Genomic DNA, 20,286 nt, shown 5'->3' with positions numbered 1-20,286 from the left:
TGTACAGCAAGCCCAGTATGACAAAAACAAAATATATACCATTTGGGTTTAACCACCGTTTTATTTGGCATAATTTAAAATCATCTCACTGTTAGTTCATTTATACAAATATGCTTTTGTTATATATAAAACAATTACAAATAGATTTCTACAAATCAAGTTCCCAGTGTAAAAGTGTAGTACCACACACACGGTAGCATACAGACAGCTCCGGGACACAGAGAAAACCCACAGGTGTATGTTCCACTTCAACAGCATAACTGAGTGAAATCGGGACATGGCAGAAAAAAAAAAAACCTCACATACAGTTGACAGTTTTGACACATCATACACTTACATTCACCCCTCCACAGTCATATTTATCTGTGAAAATATCATACTTCTGCAGATCTCAGACAAACCGCCTCACTGCTGTAATACACAACCTACCACTTGTGTCATGCTTCAGATTTTCTATACTTTACACAGGCCACAGTCTGGGTTTACTTACAAAAAAATATGCCCTGTTTAAATGAATACACGAAAAGAACAGGAAAAAACAATACGTTAAAAGGATTACTGTTACTACTGACAGTTCTGGGCACCAACAAGCAACCAATTATCAATTTAAAAAAATATTTTATAAGAGTATAAAAATCCTCAACGATGTAGGCAAGGCCCTTTCCGCTAACAGAGAGCTCTTGCCTCACTTGTTACGTGTCAGTTATATGTTTATAAGTCTTGGCCTCATTGCAGCGGAGCAATGCAAGGATGTAAACCACAATCAGTTAAGAGCTGTGGGCATTAAGCACCCTGTTTCACACAGACACAGAGTGCATTTAGCACCTGTGTGTCGCAAACGAGTCGAGTATGTTTATAGGCAGGAAATGCGGCATTCAGCTTCTGAAAAGTCTTATGAAACCACAACTCGAGTGATTCCCCTGTTTCAATTCTCATTTCAAATGCAAAGACGCCTCATGGGACTTGCAGTGCTATATGAGCCTTTAGGTGTGGGTGGGAGCACTGCTTCGGTCTTTGGTTTAAATAAGGCACCTGACCAGATAAAAAGCCCCGTGTGTGAAACTTGTGCTGCAAGGAAGAAAACATGTACCAACAACAAGCTACAAGGCAGTTCTAGCACTGTGCTCCTTATGAGATGGAATAATTTTCAGTTAACTGACTTAACTGTTGGAACCAGACTACAGTTGAGCACAAGCCAATTAAACCTGACTGATTATGGCACTACAGGCAATTCATAAATAGTCATGTGGCGGTCATAAAAACCTTCTCAACCTTAAAAAATGTAAAAGGTAATAATGCAGTTGAAAAGGGGAGACTTGTGAGTTCTGGTTTGTCAAATTCAAGCATTAACTACAAGACACAAACATGTCTCTGATCAAATCAACAAAGGTTACAAGAAAAATAACTAACTTTGGCCATGACCACACTCATGATGAGTTAAGAACATTCAGGAAAAACTACATTTCAGTCAACACAATTAGCCAAGACAATCACTGCATAACCTGTTAAAAAGCTATGCATGGGAGTGGTTCAAATAGTACTCATTGTTAGCCTGACATGTACAGAGGATAGAGGTACTTCAACCGGAGACACAAGGAACCCAGTAGCAATGGCTGTTGTTTTGGCAGACCCTTATGGACACTTGCTCCTCCATCAACGGAGAAGGCAAACGGTCGGCTGCTTTTAATGGTCCAGCTTATCTCCCAGGGCCTACTGGCCTCTCCATGCATGGCAGTGAGAGAGAGCAGCACAAGAGGCAGCCAGGGCACACTGCCAGACAGCACTATCATGCAACAATGAGCACACGAAGAACTGCTGTGGTAAAGAGTTTAACCTCTAATCTGTACACAATGATTAGGGGAAACTGGCATTTGTTTTTACCCATGTAACTTGAAATTAAGTTATTCAACCTGTGGATGTTGTGCCTTTCGTTTTGCTTTTTTTAAAACATGTAAATAGGGAATAGAGAAAATGGATTTGTTAAAGTTTCTAAAGACTGCTGAGATGCACCCAAGGTGAGAGTATGAGGTAGTCATTATTTCTCTACCAGAACAAAGCCAACTCTCTTCTCTCCAGTCAAACAGGGGGAGCTTGGTTGGTTGTTTTTATTTTTGTTGTTATGGCTTGAGACGACTGTGATCAGCATGAGATTTTTATAAGGCAAAGCAACGACTATTAGTCTACAACAGGTGTACAACTGGGGGAAAACTGCAAATATTAAAAATTAAAAGATAAAAAGACCTAGAAAGAGAGAGATCCACTCTGTAGCCCCCATTTTGGCATAGTTACTTTGGTGATGACGGCAACGGAATGAAATCCTCAACGAGATGAATTAGGAATAGAAGCGTAAAAGAGGAGCTGAAACAGGAGTCTACACTGGTGGAGGTGGGCTGCTGGCTGCTAGACGATGACCTTCCACAGCCTCCTGCTGCGTCTGTCCATCCTTCCCTCATCTCCCTCCACAGTCCAAGTCCGGGAACCATTCATTACAACAGCACACACTTCTTGGTGTTCTTTTTCAGGACTGGGTACAACACTGCCCTGACAGCTTCGGCAAACACTTCCTTGACACCTTCTTGCAGCAGCGCAGAACACTCCATGTACTTGACAGCTCCTATCTGCTTGGCCAGGGCATTACCCTGCTGCTGGGTGGTGGGAGTCAGGCCCTGCTCCTTTAGTTTCTTCACCGTCTCTGCATCGCCCCTCAGGTCCCTCTTGGTGCCCACCAGTAAAATGGGAACATTGGGGCAGTGGTGGGACACCTCTGGGTGCCACTTGTGCCTAACATTAGCATGGGATGAAGGGCTGCCAATGGAGAAGCAGATGATGAACACGTTGGTCTGGGGGTAAGAGAGGGTGCGCAGGCGGTCATACTCCTCCTGGCCAGCTGTGTCCCACAAGTTGAGGCTGACTGTGCGTCCATCCACGCTCATCTGAGCACTGTAGTTGTCAAACACTGTGGGAATGTACTCCTCAGGGAAGGCATTGGTGGTATAGGAGATGAGCAGGCAGGTTTTACCGACTGCCCCATCACCCACCACCACACACTTTATGGTCTGCATCCTGCCAACGACCACTGGGGCTGCAGCACCTGGGAGATGAGAACACTTGAATAAATAACAGTTAAAGTAACAATTCTCAATGAAGCTAGATTAGGTCAATGAAAAAAAATGTAAATAAATAAACAAATGTTGAACGCCTCACAGCGACATCTTTCACTGTTGGTCCGTTTCTAGCCAGCGAGCTAACAACCGCCACTAGCTAAAGGCGTTGATAAATAAGTCGTTTTTTTCTTGGAAAGTGGGTTTGATTTTAAGTCAATAGGTCAACTGAGTAAAACATGAACAAGTTGAACAATAACTCTCTGATACAGTTCATTGTGTAGTTCCATGGTCTCAAGACACCAGCTTAGGCGTTCCCCCAAGTTGGCTAACGATCATAGCATCAAGCTAGGGAACTAGCGGAGTCTGGTGGCTACGATGCTAGCTAGTTAGCAAACAAGCTGAGAGTGAATTAGCAAACAAATTTACGAAAAAAAATATCCTTCAGCCCGCAAAATTACCTCCATCAATCCTTAAAAAATCTATATAATCAACTCTGCAATAGTTGTTTAGGATACCAATTAAATTTTAGAGAGTTTTAGGACTTACCGCCACTTAGCTTTCGATGTCTTTTTGCCTCGTATAGTCAGTCACAGCCGCATCCGGGGAGCTGTCCATTGCGTAACTTTGACATATAAATACGCTGCATCATGGTACTTGTAGTTCAGGTTAACCATAGCCATTTATCTAACGCTAGGTGGTGCTACTAAACCGTTCTAATTTCATATTTTTGTATCACGTTTTCGTGTCTTTGGTATATACAACTTGACAATAGAATAATTATATTAAATATGTTGGAGCTTCTATCAAAATTTGTCACACTTATTAATCAAGCTATGACAGGACTTCAATCTTTTCAGTGAACATTGCTCTTCTGATTGTTTAGACCCATAAAGGCTTGACTGACCATGTCTTTTTTTAAACTATTTGATCGTTTTTAACCAGTAAAAACTAACACTTTCTTTGCAGTCATTTCCCTGCAATTCTTTGACAATGTCAAACAGTGTAGTTGCACCGTGCTAATAATTAGGCTACTTGTGTCTCAAAGGGACACCCTCTGAAACCTTCACTAAACCAGATAAACCCATGCCATTGACCAATTAAGCCGACTACCTTGATTCCTGGACATCTCTAATGCAACCAGAAACACTTACCTAGGGGAAGAGTAGACTGAAGGCATTATCACATATAGAGATGTATCATATGTAAACTTCCTGTTTGTATGTTTTCTTCCTGGTTTATCACCATTTAGTGCTACAGGTTGTACTGAGATAGATATAAGAGGTCACTATAACCTGCATACATATATCACATACAGACAGGCCAGAAAATGGTCTTGTTTTTGATCTTTCTGACCTCATTCTCTTTCCATCTGCACTGTTCCTTAGGCCCATATGTCATTTATTCACCTTCAGACATCATTATAAGGCAGTGATTCCAGAGCAATGCAGAGAACATAAAAGCAGCGAAGAGATGAATTACTCTGACGTATTCTACCCCGCACTCCCGGAGACCCGTTGATGATGTCACCTCCATACACTGAAACAGGTTAAGAGGCCAGCACTGACCGACAACTGGACACTCAAGAATACAAAGAAGCACCAGTTTATTGCCTTTCCAAAGAGGTTCTGGCGTCACTGTGGCATATAAAGAGAGATTTCCCACTGGGACCTTACACCCACACTCACCCTCCAACCCCAACCCTTGCACCCCACTATTCTGCCAGTAGATTCCCATGGACGCCTGTAGAACCTCCATGACAACAGCTGCCAACCCGGGGTGACTGTGTCAAGAGATCCAGTAAGAGTAAGAAGCAGAGGGGGAGGATAAAAAGACAGAGAGGAGGTGAGGGTAGATGACAATGAGGTCCTGAAGAAGCAGTGGATGAGGGAGTCCAAGGGACCTTGAAAATGGAAACTCTTAAAAAGACTGAGATGATCGTTACTCTGTAGGCTCTGTGCGTATGTGTGTGAATGTGAAAGAGAGACAAATATTCAGATCATGTAAAGCTTTCTCAAAGGCTCATTGAACCACATTAAGATGCAATACAAAATGAGAGCAACTTTGTACATACCAATAAAATCATTTCAAATGGGACATTCAACTGATGGAATGTTTTCTCACAGGCAAAGTGAATAAATTAATCTGATTACAGTCTTTATTTCATCTTTTCTTAATTACAAATACACCCATTTCAGTGAACAACCAACACTTTTGAATTAATTTATAGTCTTTTGATAGAAAACAAAACAGCAGAATAATAACAGTAATAATTTCCACAAGGCCTCTTTTTCAGTTTGTAAAGTGCATCAGAATGACAAAGCCTCTCCAAACTTGGACAAACAGTTTAATAACATACCTACTGCAGTTTGGACCAAACATGTGCAGCGAGGACACAATAATCCCTTAGCAAGAAAGCCTCCATAATTGAAAGAAAACGTGAGCAATGCTGTATTTCCAAAAATAAGATCAAGACAGTTCACTTTTTTTAAGAACACTGAATGAAACAATTTGAAAGGTGCCTTGAAAGCACACTCGCAGTGCTATCTAGAGCAGAGCAAATAACATGCTTGTTTGCATTTCACTTAGATGAGCTACTTAAATTTGGGTGTCCACATGGATAACTGGTGAGGATGAATGCCCTTGTAATGCCCTGTTGCCTGCACAGGACAGTAATGGATGTGCTGGGAGGAAGCATGTAGAGCCAAGGGCTTTTCTACGTATAATTCAATTACTTCTCTGTGCACATCAGACAATTCAGCAGATGAAATGAGACGAAATGAAGAGGTCTTTCTCACAATACAGGTCTTCTTTATCAACTATTGACAACTTATGTGCTCAGTATAAAAAAAAAACATTTTATGAAAGCCGAACATGGATGCACTACAGTTGAAGCAAAACTGAACAACAACTGAAACCCATGAGAAACCAATAAAAAATGGACTGGAGACAAGTAACAGTTCATCAGTACCCCTACATATCTCAACCCAGATCCAGTAAGGTTGGAGAGCAAGCTCAAACTGCACCCTCTAAGTGCCAACTACCAGTCACCTCCACAGGGGTTGAGCTGTGGTAGGGCGAGGCATTTTGGGACCAGGGATACGTGTAGCTGTGGGGATTTTAGAGCCAGTAGCTGAGGAATCTGTGTTTGTCGTCTTAGCAGTTTTGATACGGGCTGCTGATATAACAGCTGTGCGGATGTTCTTAGCTGTGGCAGATGATGGGCTGTGGGCAGTGCGAGACTGAGAAGGGGCCTGAGTCTCAGAGTTTGGGGCTAGTCGTTTAGATACGCGGAGAGATGCGCCTCTGATGAAAACTGCTGGACTGCTGCCTGAGACTTTCTCTGATATGGATCTGTCTGAGATCCTATGAGTCAGGTTATGTTTTCCTGGAGTCTGTGTTTCAACCCCATTCATTGGCCTTTCCTTTACGCTGTTGCTTCGTTTTGCCTCTGCTTGAACGCTGGCCGGCCGAGTGATGGGGGACGAGCGCATGGATAAACTGCGAGGAGTGGAAGGGCGGGTGGGCCGTGGGATGGTGGGTTGGTCAGAAGAGGCCGTGATTCCATTTGATGGTTCAGTTTTAGAGCGTACTCTGGGAATTCCTGTGCTGTTGGAGGGCCCTGTACGTGACCCAAGTCCTCTCTTGGCCCCTACTCCACTGTGCACAGGGTTCTTTGTGGTTCGTGTGTCCTCTTTAGGTGTTAGGGACCCAGAAGTGGTTCCCTCTCGAAGGTCAACCTCTCTCTCTTTCCTCCACTTGGAGCAAAGGCTAGGTGTGGGTCTTGGGAGTGGGGAGGCTGGGGGTGTCAGGGCATCATATGATCGTAGACCTCTCACCAGAGTGTGGCATTCTAGTGTCTCTCCCACACGAGTGTATGACCTCTCCATCTCCCTCTCAGTGCTCGGCAAGTCCAGGCACTGCTCTGCTGACTGATGGTTCAATTCAGGTAGACTGGATGTCATCCACCCCTCCTCCACAGGTGTTGAGGCCATTTGTGTTTCTGTCTGTTTTGCAATCCTTCCTTCAGGTGAGGGTATACCACTGGCTATCTTTCTTTCTTGTACTTGTGACTGGAAACTGTCAGGAGCGTCTATGGATGATTTTGATTGGCAGTCAGAGAATTTGTAACTTAAGGGCCCAGCCCCGGTGGCACTATGAGAGGGTATTCCAGCAGTATGAACAGAGTTTGGTGCCAACTCTTTCACAGGTGATTCTTTCGAATTAGTCTGAGAAGGGCGAGTGGTGTCCGTCACTGGCAGTCCAAACCTATGTCTAAGAGTTGAGTTGTGGCTTTCAACACTGAGGGAAGCAGTAGCTGTAGTTATAGTGGCAGAGTTTGTACAGGAAAAGGATGCAGTTTCAGTGGTCACTAAAGTCTTCTGTCCACATGGGATTTGATTCACTTCATTTTTAGATCCACTCATTCGTGTTCCTGTCAGGTCACATTGCCCCTGGGACACATAAGAAATACAATCAGACCTCTGTTGTGTGACCTTGAAGCTAGGTCCATGCTGAGATGGACTGAACTTGGCAATATGTGACACATGAACAATGTCGACTTTCTCTTTTCCTGCTTCATATTGACTGGGCTGAGTCCGGCTCTCTCCACCAACAGCTGGCTCCTGCTCACTGGGGTGTGCTGAGATGTCAGTCTCTGGTGAATTGCAAAGCACAGTGATGGTGTCATGGGTAGGCGGTTTCTTAGGTTGGTCAGTGGTGGAAGTAGGGCTAGTACCCAGCTCTGGAAAGGTTTTGAAGATGGACATGTTCTGGAGATGGGCATTGTCGTTTTGCAGGTGGTGGGAGTATCTGCGGGAATCAGGGCTCCTCAGGCTACGCCGGCTCCAGGTGTGGCTCAAGCTCTTCTCTAAGATTCTCTCCAGGTCATCCTGGCCTCCCTGGCATGGGGACTCTCTGGCCAGGCTCAAGCCCAGTTCAAGCCCTGTGCAAACAGCCACAGAACGTCGCTTCTCCCCTATCTCGCGCTCACGCTCCAGACGCTTCTGTTCCTTCAGTTCTCGATCTGCATTCTCCTGTAGAACAGGGAAAAACATTTTGAGTGATGCGTCTTTAGTGATGTATTCAATGTAAGTGTAACCCTCTGTCAAAATGTCGTTTTATCATCTTTCTTGTTCCACTCGTCTAGGGCTGAACAGTATTGAAAGAAAGCATTATTGTAAGTTTAGCTCTTTGCTATTTGTATTGCAATATCAAAGAATATAAAGAAGCTATATAATTTCACCAGATATGTATGTGCAGCTTTTACTTTCAAAGCTCTATTTACAATGAATTTTGCAAAATCTTGCAATTATAGGGTAATTTTAAAGGAGAAACAAGGCAGTTGTACAAGAAATCATAAAACTAGACTGAATTATATCATTTAACAAGTCCACTAGAATATTTTTCTTCAAGAGTGGGCTTAAATAATCAGACCTTCCTAGGTTTTGACGTTTATCAAGCAATAAACGCTTCAGCCTCTACTGTAACTAAAGGGGCCCAATTTAGCTTATATTACATGCTTTGCAATATGACTATTGCACATATGTATATTGTGATGCCAATTCTGAAAAAATATATTGTTCAGCCCTACACATGTCGTCTATGGATCTGACCTGGACAGCTTTCTGGAAGCGGTGGCAGAATGATTGGAAAACCCTACAAGCCTCTTCTAGTTTGAAAGTGCTTTCGTCTTCACAGAAGAACTCCATCAGAGCCTGACTGGACATTCTCATGCCCTCCACTTCATCCTCAGCCTCTTTCAGGCGCTCCTCAGCCGCCTGCACACAGGGGTAAATCCATTTTACTCAGCCCTTTGTTGAAACTGTTGCTCCATCACTCATGTTTTAATATCAATTTATATGGTCCCATAAATCATACATACACATACATTCTCTTAAATCTTTGTTCAGGGATATGATGAAGTTGTGTTGAACTAGATTAAGTTGTAGTTCAGCTTTCTACCTCAAGGGAAGTCTGTGTCTGCTGTTGAATATCAGCATCGGTTAGGATGTCAACCTTGAGGGCCACCACTCTGCTTTGTAACTTGGATAGGTCCTCCAACACAGACTCCTCACATAATCTGGAGAGAGGGGAGAGAGATGCACTGTAATAAACAACTACATTTTAGTACCATAAGTGATCACTTAATTGAATTAGACTATTTATGTGGTTGAGCCAAACTCAAGCAAGGTTATGCCTTATAATGTTTATCACTTGGTACTCTGCTCTGGTACCTATAGCATCTCTTCTAAAAGTCAGATACCAGGCATGCAATCGTTCCAGCAGAGCTAAAATATTGGTTTGTAATATCAATATTGTCATAACCCATTTTCTACAGCAAGCTACCCATTGCTTTCTTTCTTTCTTTCTTTTCTTTTCTTTTCTTTCTTTTTTGGATTCCCCCCCCCCCCTTTTCTCCCCAATTGTACTTGGCCAATTACTCCACTCTTCTGAGCCATCCCGGTCGCTGCTCCACCCCCTCTGCCAATCCGGGGAGGGCTGCAGACTATCACATGCCTCCTCAGATACACGTGGAGTCGCCAGCTGCTTCTTTTCACCTGAAAGTAAGGAGTTTCACCAAGAGGACGTAGCCCGTGGGAGGGATCACGCCCCCCCCCCAAACAGGTGCCCCGACCGACCAGAGGAGGCACTAGAGCAGCGACCAGGACACATACCCACATCCGGCTTCCCACCCGCAGACACGGCCAGGGACGCCTGACCAAGCTGGAGGTAACACGGGGATTTGAACTGGCAATCCCCGTGTTGGTAGGCAACGGAATAGACCGTTATGCTACCCGGACGCCCCACCTATTGCTTTTCTGATAGAGGGAAATAGATCTATGTTGTAACTTGTGTTTCATCAGTGGCTTTGGAGTGTAATGATGTTATAAGGCAGGGCTTGTATATTTCCCCAGCCTCAATCACCATTAAAGCTGATGGGATCCACGTTTTGGGGAGGGGGACTGACCTAGAGGCAGGGGCAACATGGCCAAGTTGGCTGGGAAATGATAGCAAGCTCTGGTCCTTTTTGACAGCTTCCTGCGGAGAGTAACACAAATGCTTACCCAACTATTGTTTGAAAATGAGCAAACAGTTATTTTCAATTAATGACGGATTTGCTTGAGGGTATTGTTAGGCTTGTTTCCTGACATAAACATTTAATATGTGATTATAAACACATTGCATCTTGTACAAATAGCATAATAATAATAAAAAACAGTTAAAAGACATCAATATTAACATCATTTATATTCATGGTGCATGACCCAAGAATAAAGTATTGTATTGAGCATAAAGTATTGCATACATTTCAAAAAGAGAATGGGACAGCCAAGCGGTTGAATAATTTTCCCCTCAAAAAGTGTATTTGACTAATTCGATGCATTAAACTTCTTTTGGCATAAAACATGACATCACCTTCAGCCCCCTCCTCATTCACATTTTCTCCATCTGTTTAACAAATGCGTGGTAGGAGTTGAAAGGGGTTTTTCTGTTATGGTTTTGCTGAAAGCCTTTATATCAACCAGCGGGTGGCTGAATATTACAGGATGTTCTTCAACAGAACTAAATCTCAGGTCTTACCATAGCCACAAAATGCAGTAGATTCATGCCCGGCTTGTTGGCTTTAGTGTCAGCCAGTTTGAGCAGCGAGGAAATCCGGAAGCCAGCAGCATTCCCTGCGTATCCACCCTAAGAGGCCAAGCACAAGATCAGTCCGAATAACATAATCTCACAACATGCGACATCTTAAACAAACAAGGTTACAAAACACAGGTGCATAGTCAGAGTGACGCTCTTGAACACACACCTAGGCGCATTATGCCCGGGACATTGTGCCCAGATAAAGGACCGTTCCTGCTTTCATCTCTGCGGTTGATGAAAAGAAGTGAAAAATAAAGGGAGGAACAAACTTACAGCATTCATATAGTTCCCTGCTTTCAGCACCAAACGGAGGATGGAGTGTAGCTCGGGACAGCTCAGCAGCTCTAAGCAAGGCAAAGACAAAGAGCGTGTTTACACCCGGCATTAACATGCGTCCTGGGTGATTCGATCACAAGTGGACAGCTCTTATGGCACTTTTCCACTGCATGGTACCAGTTTGACTCTACTTGCTTTTGGTACCAGGTACTTTTCTGGTTTCGTTTTCCACTGTCGATAGTACCCCCTCACAGCGAAGCCACGCCAGTCACTTGTGGGGGTGTTGACTTGTTTTTACTCCCTTCTCTACCACCGCCTCACATTTGTATTTTATTTTCAAAAAAATCAACAAGGCCAACTTGAAATGGCTGCTTCATGTGAAAAATATTAGTGTAACTAAGAGATTCGCTGAAATGTTATTTTTTTACATGGATAGACAGTGTTGGGAGGGTTACTTTTAAAATGTATTCCGCTACAGATTACAGAATACATGTCATGAAATGTAATTTGTAACGTATTCCATTAGATTACTCAATGTAACGTATTCTAAATACTTTGGATTGCTTTAATATTTTCTTACATTTTGTGTAACAGTATATGTAGCATTCACACAATACTACTTACTTGAGTAAACTATTCCATTTCTTCTATTGTATCAACTGGCTGAATGCATATGAGTCACCTTAAATATATATTAACAAAGTCTAGAAGAGTATGTAAACACAAAAGATCTATGATTTTTTTTATCTGGTTAAAAAAAAAGAAAGAAGAGAACTTTTCCATGTCCTTTTGTTTATTTCCATAGCTGTTAGAATGAAAAACCTTAGACAAAGATGAAAATATAGCATACTGTTTTACTGAATTTACTGTTGAACTAACATTCAGGTATCACTTTCACTGCATTTTGTGTCGCAATCCTCTTAAAATAAGAATGGCACCAAAGAAAAAAAATTGAAGTAATCCATTAATTTCAAGAATGTAACTGTATTCTGAATACCATAAATTTAAGTTGTAACTGTATTTGAATACAGTTACTCATATTTTGTATTCTAAATACGTAACGCCGTTACATGTATTCCGTTACTCCCCAACACTGTGGATGGATTATCAACTATGATACAAGTTTCACGAGTCTCGCTTTGGTGTTTCCTGGTTGTAAACAGAGCTGTTCAATTTCTCTCTGACCAATCAGTGGTCTGCAGTGTTTTTACATCACCTTTTAGTATCGGCTCAGCTCGCTTGGAACCTCGATGGAGGTGGCAACAAAAATTGTACCAGGTACCAGATACTATCCCTGACTTTTGCCAAATGAAAAACTAAAAAAAAAATGAGTAGAACCAAGTCAAACCTGTACCATGCAGTGGGAAAGCACCAAAACTACATCAGTTCACACCTGGCATTAGAATACATCTCCACAGAGGTCTCAAGTGGCCACTTGTGATCCGATCTCACTTTCCCATTCTACATGCAAATAATTGCGTACATCATTTTCATTTGCAAAGACCAAATGCATTGTTGTTGTTGTTTTTTTTAACCGGTGGGAGGCAGCAATGCACTTCCCATGCAGCTGTTGTTGCGTCTTCTTCTTGTTGTTTCGCACTTTAATGGTCTTTTCAGACGGGGGGGGGGGGGGATTGACATGCCTTAAGTTAATTTTCAGTGAGAGGCGAGCAGGCAAGTAGGGAGGTGTGGGTAATCTGTCATCAAGGACAACAAGTAATAGAGTAGGCGGTCCTTCAATATGGCCCAGGACACATTCACGTACACACTGGTAAAATAATGTGCCCATATCCAGCCATACTGGATCTCAGTGCATCCTCACCGCCCTTGGTGCATTAACCTATGTACTTAGAGCTGTCCGTTTCAGATCCGATCACTCAAGACGCATATTAATGCCAGGTGTAAACAGAGCCTGTAAAGGTGTTATATGAATATTGAATGGACATCAGGGCCATCCTTAACCAAACAACAATTGGTAATTGGTTTAATTTAAGGCCAACTTCTTTTGCCTTCAAAGAAATAAAAAAGATCATATAAAAAACATTACTGATAGCAGCTGGCTCCAACAAAATCTCCCACAAATACACTATTCATTGGTCTTAATGCTAACCTTGTTATCCAGTTTACATTTCCACTCTGGTTCCACCGCCTTGACTATACTTAAACAAAAGCGCGTACAAGGGTTAAAAGGAAGAGCTTTACAGTGGGGCTGTGTAGATATAACTCCCTGCTGTTACTTTACCTCTAGCTGCCTCCCTCAGACATCTGGCTGCCACACACAGAGAGGTCACTGCGGGGTCAAACTCTTGCTGCAGGATCATGGCATCCAGACGCAGACGAAAACTAAAAGAAGGATGGATAGCAGAATGGATGGAGGAGGGGGACAGAAAGAGGGTTGTGTGGTGATGGAAAGGAAAATGTTGGCCAGATCAGTTAAATAAGCATGAGTCAGTTCAAAGTGAAATGGCAGTAAGTCATTACACACACACACACACACACACACGCGCGCGCAAGCAGGAGAATGGGAGGGTCTGCTATGACTCATAACAAAGAAAGAGACATAAAACAGATTCACCAACAGCATAATAGAGTGGAAATGCATAAGTAAAAGTAGGGTGGATTAAAGTAATAAGAATTCATTAGTTGATGTTATTCAAGCTACAACTGAGGTGAGGCATACCTGGGGACATCCACTAACAGAACCATGAAGAGGTCGGGTTCTCCAAGGCAGGTACGCTCCCCCTTGAATCTCCTTAGACGGGACTCCTGGGAGAGAGCAGACGATAACTAAAAATCTGCAGAGCATCTGAACAGTCTGGCAGACGAAAAATCTCGAGTACGAAGACCAACCAACATGTCGTTAAGAGTCACGTCTGATATCTTTCACTATGGGCTCTGACAGTACACACTCCACATCAGACAGTATGGTGTAATGGCTAACTCTTGATCATGATAATCACATCCAGATGATGCATGGGAGGTGGGGTTTTTTTTGGGGGGGGGCGGGTGATCACTGTTATAGCTTCATGCCAGAGGAGGATACGCAGCACTTTACCTCCTCCCTGTCAGGCAGCAGTTTAGAGAGCTCCGTGAGCTTCTCGGCTCCATAGCGCTCCCCAACCCCCTGTCTGATGTCCTCCACTATCTCTTTAGCAGGCCTGTGGAAGAATAACAAAAACAAACCCATCTTTAGAATGACATCACCGGCAACATAGAGCCGTCGTCCATATTTGTCAGGGATTCGTCTGTCTTTTTTTCCACTGCATATACTCCAGAATAATTTGGACAGATGTATCTCATTTTCGGACCAAAAAACTTTGGACATTCGTAAAAACTGAATTGTTTGATGTCTTTTTATGGAAAGAGTGAAGATATGTTTTTATATGTTTCTAAGTTTTATTTTAAATACAGTTTATCAGGGGGAAATCCATAAGTGATGGTCTTAACAGGCTTAGAAAGGCAAAAAACAAAATAAAATAAAATAAAAGAGGAAAAGTTAATTTCTTAAATGCTGCGTAAAATCCATTAAAGCCATGACTTGGATCATGGTATGTAATAACACCACCACTGGTTTTGTTCCCCTAAGATCACACGTACTGAGGCTTATCAGCCTGGCTGTTAGATGTGTGTGTGTGTGGGGGGGGGGGTTGCCGCTACATTGGCGTCAGAGTGTGGCCTATGAACTGAACAAATAAACTGACACAAGCACAGACACACAAACACAGACACACACACACACACACACACACACACATGTATGCGCACATGCACGCACATGTATGCACACATGCACAGACTGTAAGCAAGGACCTTGGATGTCAAGGTGTCATTTGTGAGGCCAGAAACTGAGCTACTTCTGACTGTTTGACCTCTGCCTTACTTTCTTCCTTTGACACATCTGCCCTCCATTCCAGCTCAGCTCCCCCGCACAGGTTTCCATTATCCTCTCCCCTGCCCCCAGATTTATACTCATACCTTACTGTGTGCTCATACTCTGCTACCAACATATTCCCTGTAGACCGAACAGCACATCATTCATCGTTCACGTCGGTGTACCAGGGCTAACTCTGACAAAGCCAACATCAGAAGTGAGCCGAGCATGAGTAACTCTTTCTTTCATCTTTACAGGCACTCGAAAGCTTTTAACAAAGACACTGGTTTGAGAGTGTTTGGCATTGCCGTCCACAGCCTCAGTCAGTTCTCTGTAAAACAAAATGCTGAATTCAAAAACTCACAACTGAAAAAAGACCAAGATTGTTTAAAGCTAGGGAGGTGAATTCTTATGTATTGGTGCCTGCCAAAACAAGTAGATCTAGCTGCACAATGATAAATTCAGCAGAAGCCAAATAAGCTCCCAACAGACAAATATATCTGAGTGCTGAAGAGACTCGTTTTCACATAATGGCTTTCCCTACAAGTCTTGACAAATCCAGTTTAGAGAAACCCGCCTTTTAATTAATGATGCGTTCAACCGAGCCTACATTAACTTTCATGTACACGTGCAGACATGACAACATACCGGTCTGCCTTGCTACCTCTCTCCTCAAAGTAATTTAAAAAAAAACAGAACATGTTTATGAAATTTCAAAATGTAATGACAGTTAAGTTCAAACTATTATGCAACAGTAGCATTTAGTACAATGAGAACAAATTTTTTTGTTTGAGCATGGCAAACATAATCAACGCCTGTGGCTTTTGGAGATGAATGAGCATGACAAGGCTCAAGCAGGAGGTTTGTCTGTGGGGGGGGGGGGGTTACATGAGGATGTCTTTAAGTGGATCAGCAGGTGTCAACTCTGACCCCATGGGTGACTGTCTATAGCCACCTCTCACCAACCATCTCCCTTCATGACCCCCGCGCCAGTTGCTCTGAGTGCCACCAATACACCTGTTCCCTCCATATGCTCTGTGCTCCCCTCCTTAATGTCAAAAAACTCCTCTCTTACACCTTTTATACCCATCCTTGCACTTTTTAGACCCATGCAAGCATGCACACAAGCACACACACACATGCATGCGTGCACGCATGCACACACGGGCACACTTTGACTGAAAACCAGTCTCTCCAGTCCATCTCAAGTGTTCAAGTGTCAAGTGCTTGTCCCATGGGCACAATTCTACACACTTCTGTTTCCTGCTCTTAAAATTAACGACACATTTAATGGTGGGTGTATGACCTTAAACTAGGGCAAACTAAGACACCACATGGCCGCTAATGCCTTCTCTTACACATCCAACCAGTTCAAGTGAGACAGATAGAAACAGTTTTTATGCTTACATCTTGAACTGACGAAGGAATATCCCCACATTCATACTACGCTTGGAGTCCAATAAGGAGATCTGCAAAGAGGCAAGGAAAGCAAGTAAGACACTTTGATCAATGGCAAAACAGTTACTCGTTGCATTATCTTCTGGCTCATGTCTAGATTTCATTGGTATGAAAAATCTCACAGCCATGCTGGCCGTCTGACCTGCTCCGTTGTGCTGTCCTGAGGGGACCTACAGCACAGCAGCGTCGACCGTCGTCTCAGGGTGCCGGTCCTGTCCTGAGGCTTGCTATCCTTCTGACCAAACAGCTCATCCAGAGAATGGAGATCTATAGGAAACTCGTCCTCCTCCGTGGCCGCCCCACTCCACACGCTCTTCCTCCCCTCCACCTTCTCTTTGGGTATGCGCTCCCAGTTCAGCTTCCTCAGCCGGCTTCGACGTGCACTGTCCATGCGGCTGAGTGGCAAAGAGGAGGGTGGTGGGGGTGGAGGAGGAGGAGGAGGTGGAGGCGGTGGAGGTGCGAGGGGAGGTGGGGGAGCACCGGCCAGGACAGGCAGTGCGTCCATGGCTGTCACTTCCATGATGGTAGGGGCACCAGGTGGGCAGGCAGGCGGTGGTCCATGAAAGGCACGTGACTCCTTAATGGCCACAGTCAGGTTGATAAGCATAGGGGCTGCCTGTGGGATAGAGTGAGAGTATGGCTCGCATAAAAGCCAAGTGCCCAATTTTAAGGGCTAGTCCACAGGCTAAGAGTTCCAGTTCAGCTGAGTGTCCTCTCCACTATCCAATAGACTCTAGGTCAAAGGGCCTTCCGCAATTCAGTCTAGAAGACAACACAAAGCAATACCAACAATCAGACAGCACTATTGAACACTTTTGTTATAAAATGCAGGTAATGAGTTTTGCAAGTGCGAGGTTTTTGTAGACAAAAAAAGATAGCTGTTCAGGCAGGGTTTTTTTTTAAACCAAGGCTATGACCTCAACTAAGTATTCTGCAATTGACCAGTGAGCATCTCCTCACACCTGGCCTCTGTAGTCCTTTCAATAGCATGACTTTAACCATGCGTCAGCTGATCTAAACAGCAAGTGAGGCCTGAAAATGTAACCCCAGGTTCAACTTTCAGGTTAAGTTCAAGGCGTTGTTGGAAAAGTACTAGTTGTGTGAGACGAGCTCTCTCTCATTTTCTCTCCTGGGCTGTTTGAACAGCTTGTCCCATCCTGTTCAGTTTCACCCCAATGCATGCAAACACACCTCCACTGCGTACTGCTCGGCCTTATCCCTTTTAATTAGGCTCAATTAACACATCAGACGCCAGAGATAGAGGCTTTGGTGCTGAAAAGAGAACACTGATTAATTTGTTTTCTCCTTACAAGACGTTCAGCACTCATTAAGCAAAAGCACAACAGCCCACAGAGCTTGTTACAGGTATGTGGCACGGCAAGTTTTGGGTTGGATTGGTCTATTCAGTTTGGAATGACTCAGGTGTCTGACTTCACGCAAAGTGTTTAATCATGATTTGGTTTTGGACTGAATGAACCAGAGACATCCGCCTTGTGTTTTTTTCTTTTCTCTCTCTCACATGAATCACAACAGCCTGTCTGGGGTATTACTGGCACCGTTTTAATAGGCGGTAGCTTGCCAGGTCATTCCACTGTACACCACACGAGGGCGCTACAAAAACCATCAAAAATGACTTCCTTGGGTATATTTTTTTAAATCAGTTTATTTAAAAATAAGATTAAGCCAAAAGTTACACTTCAGAAAATTTCTTAGTCAGGTGTTCGTGGAGGTTAGTGTACACCCAAATTACAGGTCTCCAGCTGACGAACAGGGAAAATGTGCGTATATTTATAGCCACCACCAAAAAAACTAACACAAAACAAAATACTTCAGCTCTTATTTATTCTCAACATAAAAAAAGACATTTATCTATCATTCGGATAAATTGCATCAGTTTTTATCGTAAAATGTTTTCATATCACTGAAGTTCTTGCCTACCACTTGCAGATCACAGCAAATTTCAGATGTAAAGAGCATTTCCTTCATAAAAGTAATCCCCACGGCAAAATTAAGCAAACTTGTGAAAAATTAATGTCATTTCAGCCGTGTTAATTTCCCGTCTCTGCAACAGTTATATCTGAATCGTTCTGTATCAGGATACTTACTGAGCGCTTTGACGACTCCAGCTCTCATGTGAGGTATTCCCACGCACCCAGAAGCTCGGACGGGTTTTATCTTATACATCAGATGGAAGAGTGTAAATCTGAACCACTGTGACTTCTTTTCCATGCATCTGTCCCATCTCCGAGGATTGTGTCACTCCGCTCATTTCGGTGTTGGAGTCCTTTCAATTTGCAGGGAAACTTTCCCAGAGCGCTCCAGGAACGCGCATGCGCGCTCTGGCAACGTAGCGATGCCTTTATCGTAACCTCCCAGTTTTCCCAGGGGTGGATTTTTAGATGGTCAGGTACGAGTGAATCCACTTTTAAATCTCATTGGCGTTTTAATTGACCGGACTTTCTGCAGTGTTTACCGTGTTGGACGAGATTTGATAACGACGGGTTGTGTAATCGTCTGCAATCAATCACCCCAAACTTTAAACTGTTGGAAGCTGTTTGAGTGACTGAATCTGTGACCAAGGGGGTTTGTCTCGTCGATCTTGATTCCTAAAACTATGCTTATACAGTGGCGTTTTGGCAAGCTGAGATAAGATAATAAGACTGTAGATGAAAGGCAGCCAAGTTGCTTTATGAATTTCAGACTAATCGTCATGTTGTGCAGGGGCAGGCAGGGCTGTGATCTGTAATCGGTGCAGAGAGCCTTGATCACGCTGAGAAGAATATGCTCTGAGAGAGGGAGCAAATGGCTGTCAGGCATGGAAAATGAAGTCCATATTTTTCCTCCCTGACCAACATCAGCCAGGAGAAATGGGGAGACGGGGGCACTGCTGAAAGCCAAGAAGCTAGAAGTTCCACTGGGGTGCTGAAATGGCCAGGGGGCTGTTGACATGAGGGGTGTACCGCCATAACATTGTCCTTTCATCCAAAGTGCTGGAGCGTTCCTGGCCCACGGCACCTGGTGCCCCAAGGTACAGCTCAGGTGGCCCCTTTTCAGAGGGCATGCTGACAGGCGCTCGTCAGCTCCTCTGGATCTGCAGTAATTAAGGGGGGTTACGACCCCTAAGAATTGGCTATTGTTGTCCTTGTCCACTCTCGACATGTAGTGCAATGTTCATGCCAGAATAAATCTCTCTCGGGAAACTTCACTTTCTATTCAGTCACTCGCTCCTCAGAGAACAGTACACTTCTCACAATACAAGGAAATGCCACCGTTGAGAGATGGCTGCTTTATGGTCCATGGAGGACCTCAGCAACCCCACACAACCTCACATATTGTGCACGGACAGGATTCACATCACACTGGCAATGTGACATTGACCAATGAAGAATAAGGAGTTAATTTGGCATTGCTTTCTTGTTTCATCACAACAGCTGAAGTGCAAGAAACAGACCGGCCTGTGATGTGTTTACATGTCCACTCCCAGCCAGTCCCTCATCTTTGCATAACAGTGAGCTTGTGTTTCACTGGGCCTATTCTTTAGCAAATGAGTGTGCATGAGGGTGTTCATGTGTAAGACTCATGCATAGGCCTGTGTGAGCGCAAGAGGGAAAGCATCTCATTCAGTGTGTTTTTTTGAATGAGTATATTTAAGTTAAATTATTCTGCAGGGGTGTAAGATGTGAGATGGATGGCAGAACCCCCCCCCCCACCACCCCGAGTAATTCAGTAACAAAGGAAGACGTCTGGAGGACATGGAGGAAGTGAAAACATTTTAATATGTGCAAACACTACATAAATGTTTTGACACTTTGTGCTCTACGACACTTTTCTTTATTCTTACGGAATTTTGCAGTACTTTGTCAATTTGTCCCAGAGCCCACCGGGGGGGGGGGGGGTTGCATTAGCGTTTTGGTGAGTGTTGATCATAAGAGTGAG

At 43.7% G+C, this 20,286-nt stretch overlaps 2 protein-coding genes across 2 annotated transcripts; both read right to left on the bottom strand.

Annotated features, from left to right (window-relative positions):
- Window positions 1–36: 36 nt before the first annotated feature.
- On the bottom strand, window positions 37–3,708 carry rhogd (ras homolog gene family, member Gd). Its single transcript, XM_056293647.1, has 2 exons — window positions 3,651–3,708; window positions 37–3,091 (listed from the first exon to the last, which is right to left on the bottom strand). The coding sequence occupies exon 2, from the start codon at window positions 3,060–3,062 to the stop codon at window positions 2,487–2,489; it is 576 nt and encodes a 191-aa protein (XP_056149622.1). The 5' UTR covers window positions 3,063–3,091; window positions 3,651–3,708; the 3' UTR covers window positions 37–2,486.
- A 1,556-nt stretch (window positions 3,709–5,264) lies between these two features.
- On the bottom strand, window positions 5,265–18,638 carry fhdc2 (FH2 domain containing 2). The gene is made up of 12 exons (XM_056292347.1): window positions 18,456–18,638; window positions 16,493–17,112; window positions 16,300–16,361; window positions 14,077–14,179; window positions 13,702–13,787; window positions 13,264–13,364; window positions 11,019–11,089; window positions 10,686–10,793; window positions 10,072–10,142; window positions 9,066–9,183; window positions 8,717–8,881; window positions 5,265–8,137 (listed from the first exon to the last, which is right to left on the bottom strand). The coding sequence occupies exons 2-12, from the start codon at window positions 16,955–16,957 to the stop codon at window positions 6,149–6,151; spliced, it is 3,339 nt and encodes a 1,112-aa protein (XP_056148322.1). The 5' UTR covers window positions 16,958–17,112; window positions 18,456–18,638; the 3' UTR covers window positions 5,265–6,148.
- Window positions 18,639–20,286: the final 1,648 nt, after the last annotated feature.

This window comes from Lampris incognitus, chromosome 1 (genome assembly GCF_029633865.1).
Source record: "Lampris incognitus isolate fLamInc1 chromosome 1, fLamInc1.hap2, whole genome shotgun sequence".
Taxonomy (NCBI): Eukaryota; Metazoa; Chordata; class Actinopteri; order Lampriformes; family Lampridae; genus Lampris; species Lampris incognitus.
The sequence above is the reverse complement of the archived record's forward strand: the minus strand, read 5'-3'. Positions and strand labels throughout refer to the sequence as shown.